This window comes from Cryptotermes secundus, unplaced genomic scaffold (genome assembly GCF_002891405.2).
Source record: "Cryptotermes secundus unplaced genomic scaffold, Csec_1.0 scaffold596, whole genome shotgun sequence".
Taxonomy (NCBI): domain Eukaryota; kingdom Metazoa; phylum Arthropoda; class Insecta; order Blattodea; family Kalotermitidae; genus Cryptotermes; species Cryptotermes secundus.
This window is the reverse complement of record NW_019738355.1, coordinates 164,117-178,089: the sequence shown is the minus strand read 5'-3', so window position 1 is coordinate 178,089 and position 13,973 is coordinate 164,117. Positions and strand designations below refer to the sequence as shown.

General features: G+C 36.7%; 1 protein-coding gene across 1 annotated transcript in view; it reads left to right on the top strand.

Annotated features, from left to right (window-relative positions):
• Positions 1–355: 355 nt before the first annotated feature.
• The window catches only part of LOC111870827 (ankyrin repeat domain-containing protein 17), a gene marked incomplete in the record, with an annotated part of 91,356 nt that continues 77,738 nt past the window's right edge, over positions 356–13,973 (top strand). Inside the window, 5 exon segments of the mRNA XM_033754013.1 lie at positions 356–696; positions 11,096–11,240; positions 12,389–12,542; positions 12,673–12,817; positions 13,468–13,615. Of these exon segments, the coding sequence (XP_033609904.1) occupies positions 499–696; positions 11,096–11,240; positions 12,389–12,542; positions 12,673–12,817; positions 13,468–13,615 (790 nt within the window).

The following is a 13,973-nucleotide window of genomic DNA, read 5'->3' as shown; positions in this document are numbered from 1 at the left end:
ATCCCACTCAGGGCATGAATGTTTGTGTGCGTCTTTCTGTGTTTGTCTACAGGTATAGGCCTTGCGACGAGCTGATCGCTCGCCCAAGGAGTCCTACCGTATGTGTAAGATCTTGAAAAACCGAAGTGAACGGAGAAGTTCATGGAGGTAGGCATAGGCCCACTGGGGCTGTAGTGCCAAGGAAAAATGATAATGTAGCAGGATATTCTTGCCGACTCCTATGCTGCAGATTCTCTATCTTTTAGCAACTTCCAAATTGTACGTCAGGGTGTAGCACATATCATGGAAGAATTTTAACTCTACATTTCGTCAAAAGATGGCAGACGTTACATTTTTGGTTACAGTATCCGGGAACTTCACCGTAGTAGACATGGCGGGTATGAACTTTCGTGAATGACGGTAATTGTGATAGAATTATTGCCAGGAAGTTGTGTATATTGTGATTCCTAAAGTTTAACAACGCAGTTTGATGTCGTATAAAATTTAATAAAGTTAAAAATGCAGAATGTAGCACAAGGATCCACTTCAGATAACCAAAATCCCGAAAAAGTGAACGTTCAACACGATATAGGGAAATCGTCGACTCCCATATCATCCAACTCGAGCCCGACGAAGTCAGAAACTGAGACATTTTCAGAATTACAACCAAGATTTATGACCGATTCATCGGAAAGTGAAGAGGAGGACGTGTCTGAGGTAATACTGTCGTATTCTGTAAAATTTATTGATATATGGGTGGCCTCGAGGAGACCCAGGTTTCAATGAACTTCGCCGAGAGACATCTTGTGGCATAGTATTGTCCAGAAGACAATGTAGGCCTAGTCGAGGAAGGAAACTAGCAAAATTTCGCAATTGCCACAAGTTTTATAAAGACAGAGCATATAACATTTCCATGAAGCCGTACTTAAGAGTTTAATGTGAAGTGAAATAATTCAAGTACGTTTATTATACGAAATGAATCGGGTAAGAGCTTGTGTAAAGAAAAATGAAAGGTCGAGTGGTATTCTTATTAATGTTAGGCCTATTTGAATTGTTTTATTTCTATATTTTGTGTTAATTGCTAGTGAAAATGTATATCTATGGAGAAAGTGCAACCGTAAAGATGGATTGTTTGATTATCGTTCTGTATAATACCAATCTGTGAAATGTAAGTTCTTTCTTAGACCGTGCAGCCATGTAAGCTCAGTGGCAAAGTGCAGACACTTCCTGTGCAATGCAGACATAACCAATTTAGCAAAAATCATTGTAATATACGTAAGTATGAAGATAAGAGTTGTTTATGGAGAGCAGATAGTTGAATCAGTGTAGCCAGGAAAGTAAATTAAAACTTCTAAAAAAAACGCGAATTACCTAAGTAAAAAGTACTAATTTCATGGGGGTTATAATTGATAGGAACATGAGCTAGGAAATTTATGTTGAAAGAACCTTCAGTAGAATTAGCCATAACCTATTTATAATTAGTAAGACTATCGAAAATACTTGATGAAGGTGTAAGAGGAATGTTGTGTTATGATTTGATCTAATGCCTTCTGTCGTATGGAAAAGTATGGAGACAGAGTGCCAAGGCACCCACTTGACGAATATTTATACTTCAAGGAATGGCTATAAGGTAAGCTGCAGGGTTAAAACAGTTGGAGTCATGCAGAGATAAGTTTTAGGCATCTAAAGATGTTAGGGTATACTCAATATACATACAAGAAACTTTTTTATACGCAAAAGAGAAGTGTAACTGTGTTGTAAATAAACAAGTATATATAACACAAGAAATAATGACTGTACATAATTTATGACTTTATAACAGTAAACCATTGGTAGCAGGTTGTCTCTTCAATAACAACATAAAACAAGTAGGTGACATCATCCATTTTAAAAAGGAACTGAAGGGCTTCTTAATAAGGGATGCTAGTATTCAATAGAAGATTATCTGAGTGAACATTTCTTGAATATCCACAACTGATAAGCAGATGTATAGAATATGTTATGTTTCTAATATGTTTATATTTATAATCATTGTATGTCTGCAGTTGTACAATATATAGTGACATATCCTATATCAGTGTAGTAGATCAACAGGTTGGATGAAAAATTAATAAATACTTGAGTAAATAAAGCGTATTTGAAGGAAGTGCAGTTTATTGAAGTGGGGAGTATTTTCATCAGGTGGTGGAAATTTGTAACTCAAATTTCAGTTAAAAGGGCCATGTAAGAATTTGATATCACAGAATGATGACTGTTCCGAACTTTTGATTGCATTTAAAATGAATAATAGGCCACAGAACTAAAGGAATATGAAATTTATGATCATTGATACTAGGTGAATTCATGGTAGTGGTAACATGATACTGGCTTTTGTTCATAACTTTGCAGTTTGCTAAATAAATTTAAGAGAGAATGTGTTCCTTATAATGTATCTAAATTGGCCTTGTGTATAGGTTGTAGATTGTTATGGCCATATGAAAGGGGGTTCATCATTATAGTATATATGACTTCAGAAGTCTGAGTGAAACTGAACACCTGGAACTCAATGAAACCTGTATCATCATTCTTTCTGAGAACACTGTCGAATCTAAAATTACATTAAAAGAATCGTTTTATTCTGCACAAGAATGGTATAATAATAATAGTAATTAACTTACATTGGGTAATGTTCATTATTCATGATAACTTTTAGACCAAGATTTTAAATTGTATATAATACAGTTAATATTGTTTCTTTTGTAAGATGGAAGTGTAATAGAAAAAACATACATTAATCAGAAGATAAATGGTGGGCTTCAAGACAGAAAATTAAGATAATAGGCTCAGCAAAAATGGAATTAGGATGTGAAAGTAATGGCAGTGTAGAGATTTCTACAAATTGATAAATGGTAAAATGAATGAATTTTACATTCTGGGATGGGGGCTGGGAACTAGAATGGTTCAGTTGTATAAGACGAAGCTAGAATGATCAGAGTTTGGATTGGTAAGTGTAAAATTGACCGATTTTAACACTAGGTTAGAGACGGTGTATATACCATCACCATGTTGTAAAGTTGTTTCAGCTTACATTTTATTAACTGTTGTCTGTGTTTTCTCCATTCATATTGAAATAAATGTAAATTTGGAAGCCACTTTCTAATTTAGGTCCTTGTAAAAAGGATAATAATAATATAATTGTAATAAGCCCTGAAGGCTCATAGGGGTGTGAGAGGTCAAGGCTCCCATGTCTTCTAGACAGTCAGCTCACAGATGAATGTAGACACTTGTAGGCTTGGGTTATAACCATGGAATGGCAAGACATCAAGGATTCATTGATGTATGATTTTAGTCGTGACAGAATAAGCTCTTTTCCATGGTCACATTCAGTTTTAAATACTGCTATATGTTAATGTAGATGCTTCAGAGTAGATAAGCAGCTTCAGTTGATCTTTTGAGTAGTATGAATGTACCTTTGCTTTCACATCAGAAGTGCTGCTTGGAGTATGAATGTATCCATACAATTTCTGTGATCCATAGAGTGTGAATATACTGTAGCTTATCATTTTGACTGTAAAATTGTGAAGCTTACTGTGAAAGAAATAGGAATAAACTCACTCTAACAGTGTTTCCTGACCAAAACCCCTTCTTGAAGGGGTTACTGGAAGTGAAAACATTCAGGGCCATGTTTATTCAGGGTATGCAAAAGAAATAAATCCAATATTGGAATGAAATTTGACCAGCATTTCACACCTGGTTGGTTCAATTCAATTCAATTTTATTTCATCCATGAATCATTATACATGATATGGGACAAGTCAAAGATTAATATTAATACTAATACTAATACTAAATAGTAATAAGAATATAATAATACAGAAATAGTATGCCAAATTATAATAAATGATGATAATAATAATAATAAAAATAATAGTAATAATATAGTAATATTAGACTATTGTGACTTCTTTCATATTATAGAAACAACTGATTATGACAGCCCTAAGCTGTGAGTGACATTTGAAATATTGCAAATGATCCATTGCCATGGTAATAGCATTCTTCCTCAGGTGTCCCAGATCATCTCTCCTCATTCAAGTTGACCTGAGAGAAAATTAAACATTTGAGTGCATGTTCTAGCTATGTGTGCTGTGTACACTTTACTAGCTTCAGTATGTACTCAAGACTGTTTTATGTTCATTTTAATACCTATTTTTTGACAATATTGTATGCATGTGGCATCAGTCGTACACCATTATAACCCAGCAGAGTGGTTATGTCTCCTTATAAACAGCCTGCCTAACAAAAGAATAATTATAACCAACTTCATTTCTATCATGTGGTGCAGACAATGGTTTTGTTGGATCATAATGCTGAAATATTATGTGTTGTCCTCACACTGACCACACATCAGCTTGAGCTAGGTTGTTCATACAGTTAGTAGTCCATATGAGAGTTGTTCAGAGAAATTTCCTTAGGGGGAAAGGAGCCCAATTTTGCACCCTTTCTACAGTGACCCAGTTACAGGTTTTACAGTTAAGGAATCGGGGTTTGTTTCCTGGCAAGGGAACATAGATTTTACTCTTCTCCGCAGCATGTAGAAGAGCCAGGATAGCATAGTCGGTATAGCGACTGGCTACTGGTTGGACAACCAAGGGGTCAGTGTTTGAGTGCTGATGGGGGCAAGAATTTTCACTTTTCCATGTCCAGACCAGCTCTGGAATCCACCTAACCTCCTATCAAGTACAGGGGGGTAAAGTGGCCAGGGCCTGAAGCTAACCACTCACCTGCAACTAGTGCTGAGGTCAAGAAAATATGGGTGTATACTACATTCACTCCCCCATACGCCTTCAAGACATAGTGCTTAATTAGTTGAGTACAAAGGAAACTTTACCTTTACCTTACCACATTGTGTAGACTGGGCTGTGGCACTGAACCAGTCTCCTGTCTAGTGGGTATGGGGCCACTTTCCCTGGGAGTAAAGCAGCGGGGCATGAAGCTAATAATTATTCCCACCTAGTGCAGAGGTTAAGAATGCAGGGGGATGTATCTGCTCTCTGTCATATACCTTTATGGTGTGGTGTTTCAGTAAGCACCTTTATTCCAAAACATTTTCTGTTCTTATTTTTGTCAGTTTCAAGTATGGTTCCAACAAGATTAGTATCCAGTGTAAGACAGTTGCATGTGAAAAATGGGTAATGTTCCTCACATGACAGTTAAAGATAAAATGATGTCTTAGTAATCAGTGCTCCTGTATGTATTTCTTATACAAATATATATTTCCCTTGGACAGTAAAGCAGCCAGAGTGTCTGGCATGCAATGCTGTGATATAGAGTGCATACAGCTGTGCCCATCTGCACTTTTTATGCTTTCATTGTATGGTAACTTAGGTACAGGAGCAACTTTTCTGTACCATATGGATACACTGCCTAACAGCGTCTGAACCCTTTTCGAGATTTTGATCCATACTACCTTCTCCATTTTTCTTTCTTATATGATCATGTAATAAAATTATAAAATGAATGTTACTTCCTGATAAAAATATCAGTCCTTTCTTGACCTCAAGCAAAGTAATTGTATTAGTGGGACAAATTACCCAAATGAGGTTTCTGAAAGAAAGTAGATATTGTAGATTTAAAATTTTTTTCAAATGATCTGAGATGCTGGAGGACAGGGCCCAGTTCTGATATTTTATGAACATGGTGGTAAATCTTTGGTTCAGTAAAAATGTGAAATGGAATTACAGTAATAGTCGAATAATCAACGGCTAACTCAGTACCATGAAGTTACTAATTAGTCAGTTATGAAGCTGAGATTAGTGTAAAATTTGGATCAATACAGAATTTCCCCAGTCTGGATTCTGTTCCACACTGTGATTATTATCATCGGTAAGAAGTTTAGTGATTTTTACACTTCAGGGTTTCGCAAGGTAAAAATATAATTTTTTTTGTAGAAATGTGATTAGAGGACATGAAATGTTTCATTAGACTGGAGCATGGTAAGAATGAAGACACTAAGAAAGAACTGAAAATATCGTCAGCACAAAATGAAATAGATGAACATAGATAAAATTGATAAACTGAATAAAATGACTTACTGAAATCATGCTGAAACAGATTCTGCAATGTAAACCAAATGGATGCCACAACCGAAAAGATCTTGGAAATGATGGAATTAATATGTGGGAGAGTGCCTATATCATGATGAGAAGGAGAAAGATTTAACAGGATGCAGTCTTTAGTGTGAGATATTTGAAAAGTTTACAAAATATACAATAAACTGCCTGTAATGCACCATGAATGGGGGAAAAGGTTATTCCATATGCATGAGTCTGCTGGTTGCTTGAGAAAAACTTAAGACCCCCAATTCTCATGCAGCTTTTGTCCATTTTCAATCTCAAATATTTCTGTATTCCATTTCAATGTCAGCCAGTCTAGAAAACTGAGATTAATGGCCATGGGGATCCATTGCACTGACCACGTGACACCTTCTATCCGCTAAAGTTGGCACTAACTTTGCTGACAAGTGGCGGTTGCTTGGTTGGTATAGTTCACTTGCGGACTACAGGCTACAGAGTTTTAGTTTTGTTTCAGTGTTAGAATTACATGTTTGCACTTCACATCTTGGATGGGGAGTCTTCTTATGTGACACTGTGAATTTATGGATGAAGGAGCTTGGATATAGTGTAAGGCACAATGTTTTAAGTAACCTGTACTGTCGTTGTGAATCACTGTGGTTCTAATGACGCTGAATAACAGAGGACAGAGGGCAACACTGCAAGTGGTTGCCAGGAGAACTATCATGTGGCAAGTGAAGTTATGTGCACAACAATTTTATTTTTAATAACTTTATAGAAATGGTAAATGCTTTTTGAAATTTATACCCCTTGGATTAGTATTCTGGATGATAGCATTTGACGCTTACTCATTTTGTTTCTTAGATTCATGTGCAATACATGAGAGAGTGCTTGAGGGGGAGATTGTCAGACAGTTCTCAGTTACTGTCTGTGAGGAGGATGTGAGAGAGGCAGACCTCATAAACACTGGACTAAGCTCAAACATCCTGAGAAGCATCCTTAGAAAGCAGACGATGTTAGGCAGAGTAACAGTTCTCCTGTAGGTCAGGGATTTTTCTCTCTGCCATCATGCAGTGATGTGTGGGTGATTGAATGGATGGATGATACAGGTGCATGTATTATGTTTTTTATACATAAATATCATAATGCTTTACAAATGCCAAGGTTGTATATTGTTGACACACTGCTTTGTAATGTGACAGAGACTGACTAGAGGCCCACACACTTTTGTATTGAGTGATCATGAAGGTCCACACTATTCTTTTTGAAACATTTGTATTTTATAAGTGCATGATACTCCCTTGACATGTAAAAGAATAAACAGAACTAAACACCTTTTTCCCGCTTTGTTTCCAGGAGTCCACCAGTCATATTATACAGTAAAATGTTATTGCTATCAACATATTGTTCTTCACAGTTCCTTACATCTGCAGCTGAGGGACAGCACAGTTTCACAGCAAATTAGGCCTCATTCCTTGTTATCAAGATTATCTGAACATAACATTTCCTAAATATCCTGATTTAACCCAACTTCTTTCAAGTTTGTTGGAACAAATTTTGAACTTCAACTCTTTCTGTACGAATTTCATTTACTTGGAACTTCATATGCATTTTACTGTGAGTAGCCATTTTCTGGTAATACAACTCAAATTGTTCATATTGTTAATACTGCTGTCATCCAGTCCACATCTACACATCTTCCTAACAGCCATTTTAACATTATCTTCCCATTTCCATTATCTGTGAACTGGCTAAGTTTGAGAACCATCCCACCAAAATTCTTTATGCATGTCTTTGTTTCCACACATCTGAGATCTGTGTACAGCCTGTCATCACCTGTGATTTGGTTGCTGTTACAGTGCCATGTAAGCAGTTTTAATCACAAAGTTCTTCATTTTGTAATATCTTTCATTGCCCAATGCATCTCCCTGAGATCCATGTATGTTTGATTACAGATGTTTGTTGTATGTGTTCTCTGAGAGAAAGAGATGTGCAGATAGATACATGCATCCCTTAGATCCTAGAGAGCAGGATGTGGCATAAGTCAGAACATTTCCTGTCCATATAAAGCAGATTATATGGTTTGGTTGTCTTGTAATAATCCATATATGAACCAACTTGTAGTTTAATATTTTCCATCTTTACTTAAAAAGTAAAAAAAGTAAGTAAAGCTATCCCTGTAACAGGCCATGAAGGCCCATAGGGTTGTGAGACGTTGAGGATCCCACACTATCTAGACAGTCGGCTCAAAGATGGCGGTAAGGTTGTCAGCCTTACGCGCTGGCCGCGCTTTACTCCCCAGGAAAATTATTTATTTAATTCCTGGTACTCATTTCTGTTAGAGGCTGAGTGAAGCCCAGGGCCATAGTGCGGCCAGAAGGATTAGGTAAATTGAAAAGAAAAGAAAAAATCCAATTACCTCATAGGTATTTGAACCCGCGACCATCCAACTTGTAGCATAGTGCCTTAACCACTACACTACTTTGTGGCCTCTTTGAATGCTTACTTATGAAAGTAAAATGTCCATATGCCGACATTCCAGGTATGTGCAAGTCAACACAGAATAAAATTCATTGAAAAGATTTGACTTATAAGTGTGTTGCAAGGGACTTAGGATTGTATGCATCTATTGTTTTTACTTCCAACACAATCTCTCAGCCCTGACTGTGGAAATTGAAAATGGTGAACCTGTTTAAGATTGAATCCCCACTACAGTTGTCAGTATTGCTTCTGTTCTCTGGCATCATTCTTTCTGCTGTCATATAATGAACCTTCAGTTACTTACCATGCCTGTCCTATTGCCACAAACCATGTTTATTTAAAAAATCTGAAAATTTGCGTTAATGATTATGAACTGAGGAAAATTACATATAAAATACTTCTCTGTTTCATGGCATTACACAATTCTTGTTAGGCTCCTCTGTTGTAGAGGTTTTCTTAATGCTTGCTATGGCTGGTGGTAGGACTGTGGAATGAGTATATTATTTATTGCAAGACCTCTGTCTCACACATTAACATAGAAAAATGCTTACAGCATGTGGGATTTGAACCCATTATCCCAATGTGTATGCAGCATAGGACAAAATACACTGGAATCGTCAAGTTGTAGACTAAAAGTTGGAAAATATGCAGTACATAGATATTCTAAAGAGTACCCAAGCATTCTCAAAATTTCCTCGGTTTTTCAGTGTATGCGGTATTGGTATGAGAATGAAATAACTGGTATTATGAATATTTTGATATTTATTTATAGTTTTTTACTACTCACCTCCAACTAGTGCCAAGGTCAAGAGATGTGGATCTATACATCCACTCCCCCATACTTCTTCATGGCATAGTGCATAATTGGTTAAACACAGGGACAACTTTACCTGACTTAGGTTATACAGTATTAAATGGTAACATGGCTGTGAATAATATATTAGGAAGAATGTAGGAGTAAGTGGTCATGGCCCATTTTAAGGTATGTCCCAGTGTTTGCATGGAGAAACTGAGAAAACCTAAACAGTTCAGTCATTATAGGAGAATCCAGGCTGATATTCGAACCTGAGATCTCCAAAATATAAAGTAGGCATGCCAGCTACCGAACTGCAGTGTTTGGTAGTAAATTAGCAGGACTGATCTTTAGGTCATAATAGCCGTGACGGTATTGTGTCACATATTATGAGACATGATTTTTTCCCCGTAAGAAATTCAGTGAGAGGTATACGTGAAACTCCAAGCCCTGATACAGAATGCTGTTATACATAACTATGGTTGCAACATATCCTATATTATTCCGTGAAGCAACAGAATTTTTCTCTGTAGCACTGTGTCCACTAGCTGTGTAGTCCACCTAGCCTTCTGTATAGTGCGTCTTGGGAGATCTTTCCCTTGATTCGAGCATGAAGCTGTTCGCTTACATCTACTGTTCATTTAGAGTAGCTCTGGCTCTTTGAGGCATGCTAGGTATGTAGTGATATCAGGCAAATGTGTCAGGGAGAAGGATGTGATTTTATGTGATGCAGTGATGATACTCTATGTGTTCTTAAAAAATGTGTATCATTGCTCCTCCATTCTTGAAGTGGTAGTGTCAGTTATTTTAACAAATTTATAAATACCTACCTAAATAAACATGAATTCATTATCCAACATGACATGTGTCAGATGTACTTGTGGTGAATGACAGGGTGCACCACTGCTGCATAACTGTTCCCCAAACCCTAACTTAAGTACCTGACCCAATGAAAGCATAATCAGACAATTGTATCAGTTGATGAAATGTAGACCTTTATGGTGCATAGCATAGGCACATGGGTAACAATCCTTACACAGCTTGCATTAACGTTAAATTTATGTGCCAGTTTTTATCACTCTCATTTTGTTTTTATAACATCTTATAGCATTTAGTGGTTGTGAGATACTGTGGGGTGCCATTGTAACCTGCCTTTGGGCTCAAATCTCCATATATTCTTAACCTCCTCCTCTCCTTCTGAACAATGTTTGTGCCATTATGACCCATTCTTTTATTTTATGGAATAGATGACTACCAAGATGCCCCTGTAAGTAAGATACTACACTTCATTTTAAGTGTAGGATTGTTTAGGAGTTGAAACAGGGGGATGCACAATAGATCATTGAAGGTTGCAGTGCAAGGGCTGGTCTAGGCTTACCCTTTATGGACTCATTCCTTCATGACACATTTTGAGACTAAAACTGATCATTCTGTAGACATACCAAGGCTTACTTCCAAGCAGATTTATAAAACAGAGCTTGTGAAAATCTGTATGGATGCATTCCTGATGCTTATGAATTTTAATTTACCTGTTATAGTACTTTTCTCCCAACAATATGTGAATTACCTAGCATTAAGTTATTTTATTTCCAGATATTGCTTTAATGAAGCATCTCCTTTTATAAATTGTTAGTGCTTTTACCAGAATAAATATTGTTAAAACCGGGGTCTTATTGTGATTAAAACTCATTTAACGTTTATATAAATGATGTAAATCCAGAAGATTTTCATTGTTTATTTCTGAAATTGATTGCATTGCAGTTTTGAATATCTGTATGTTATCTTCTAGGTCGAATCCTTTGTGATTGATCAGGCAGAGTTGGACGAAGAGGCACGGCTTGATACATCCAAATTCCTTTTGTCACCAGAGGATACTGATCATTCGGTAGACCCAGAAACACAGGCAAGGTTGGAGGCCTTGCTTGAAGCTGCAGGTAATAGTGCTTTGTGTATCGTTCCCACTCCTATAATTTTACCTTTAGTTTGTGGCAGTAAAGAGAAAGAGGAAAAGAATTCTGTTGCACTTTAATGCAAGACATATTGCTGTGGAGCTCTAAGAAGTATTATTGAATTGTTTATACGTATATTTTTGTCTGTGTGTGCACAAACTAGATTTTACATTTTTTAAATTCAGACTTATTCACTCGGAGATTTATTAAATTTAACAATTTATTTTGAAGGCATAACTCCAGTTTGAAATGAAAGTTCTTCTATTATATTTCAGCATCCCGTTGTATTGAGGGATCATCCTATTTTTTTACTAACATATCCGTCAATAATACGACTTTAAAAAGACATTAGGAATATGTTGTTCACTAAAAATGCATTTTAATACTATGACAGTTCAAATCAATAAAATGCCCATAGGCCTTTACATAGTACATAAATTTACACATTAAAAGTGAATGTTCACACTCCTGAAATTGTCTTGGTTTCACATGTATTTTTACTAATTTATATTCACAATATGTTTCGGCCTTATTGGGCCATCATCAGGTGAATTCTATCCTTGAGTGAGACCACTCACACGAGAAACAAATACAGTGCAGTGGTCTCACAATGGACTCTCTACCACACACACGCACGCACGCACACACACATTTGTCCTGTTGCTGCTGGAAGCATCTATCTGATCTAGTTTCTAGAATCATATCTGCTCCATTGCATTGTGTTCCCATTTTCCCATTATATATTTTGCTTTTTATATTTTTTAAGGAGACAAAAAAGGTCACGTGGAGCCTATCTGATGAATGGGAGGCTGGCTCACTTGTGAAATACTGTGTCTAGCTGAAAATTGTTGCACACTTAGATGTGAATAGACAGGTTCATTCAAGGACTGCCCCATTGTGTTTGTTAATTGTTTTAAATAATATGAGTGCTTAATGGTTGTCGCAGGCTGAATCAGGTTAAAATATGTGAGAAGTTACAAGCTTGAAACTTTTCACCACTAAGCTTAATTAAGAATTTATTCCTGTATTTTAAAACATAGAATTGAATTTGTTTTTGATTGAGATACTGGAAAGTTGTCTACTGGAGATGGAAAACATTTAGCAAATTCTGAATTGAATTTGTTTTAATTGAGGTATTGGAAAGTTGTCTACTGGGGATGGAAAACATCTAGCAGATCCTGAAGTTCTTCGGCGCTTGACTTCGAGTGTGTCCTGTGCGTTGGATGAAGCTGCTGCAGCTCTTACTCGTATGAGAAGTGAGAATCCACGTCCACAAACTGAAACAAGGTATAACCATGATGAAGCTGATGTTATTAGGTTAGAGGCCTTGCAGATTTTGTTTTATAATATATTGCCGTTACTGTTATATGACTTGAATACAGATCCTTATTTGTGCAAGAATAATATTTCCCAACAGATCTTTAGTGGAGGCGTGTTCAGATGGCGATGTTGGAACAGTGAGAAAGCTACTGACAGAGGGTCGCAGTGTGCACGAAACAACTGAGGAAGGGGAAAGCTTGCTGTCCTTAGCCTGTTCTGCAGGGTATTATGAATTAGCGCAAGTAAGCAGTTCATTTCCATTCTGTACTTTGTCATGATACAAAAGTGTTTCATTTCACCCTGAAGCATGAAGCAGGAAATGAAGGCTTACTTTTCTGCACCATCGTGCCCAAATATATTGGTGACACAGTACTGCTGAAATGTAAGAATATTACCCAAAATGAGGTGTTTTATAAGCAGCTGCCCTATTCAATAACCAAATCAGAAATAATAGATAAATTTTATATATTTTTTTTTTTAGGATTTTTCACCTTTAACATAGGTTTCATATTCTCATCCATCACTGTTCATCATTCTTGTTTCCAGTCGAATCATTTCCTTCAGTTCCTTGTAACTGGTGTCCCCCTTCCAAGCTTTCTAGCTGTGGTGCATTCTGTTGTTTTGACTGTGTTCTCTGATTCTTCTTGCATGGTTTTTATTTTGTATCCTCTGAACATGATTTTCTTTTACTTCTGTTGGTTTTCTATTTCTTTTTTCACTCTGTTCTACCTGTTCTGTTGTAAACATTTGTGGGAGGACATGTCAGTTGCTGAGAAATGGAGGTTTGTATGGGTAAGTATTGTAGTTTGAAGAAAAGGTACTGTAATTGCATTTGATAAGCTTAGTTTACCTTTGTGTACACAGATGAAGTACAGGGAAGGATTCTTTCCAGGTGTTGCTTGCAATGAATGCCAATGTGGAAGATCGTGGTATCAAGGGAGATTGCACTCCTTTGATGGAGGCTGCATCAGCTGGGCATGTGGACATTGTTCGCCTTCTCATTGCCCATAATGCTGATGTCAATGCACAGTCTTCATCAGGTAAGTCACATTTCAGTGTGTACTATATGTGGCACTTGTTGCTGGCCTGTTACACAAGGAAAAAGATACGAGGTGTTTAAATATGGGAAAGGTGAAGTAACATGGAATTGGAGAACATAGCATAGAGAGAAGCTTTAAAGTTTATAGTGTTCATGTAATATTGTTGGGTTGATTAAATGGGTGATAAGATACAGGAAACATGAAGTGTGCATGGGGAGAAATAAAGTGTATACAAAAATTTACATGGAAAGCCAAATGAAAGAAAACTCTTCAGCAACTTTGATGTAAATGGGAGATAATATTGAAATAGATCCTGGAGATACAGAGTATGAAGGTTTGAACAGGCCTAGGCTGGCTC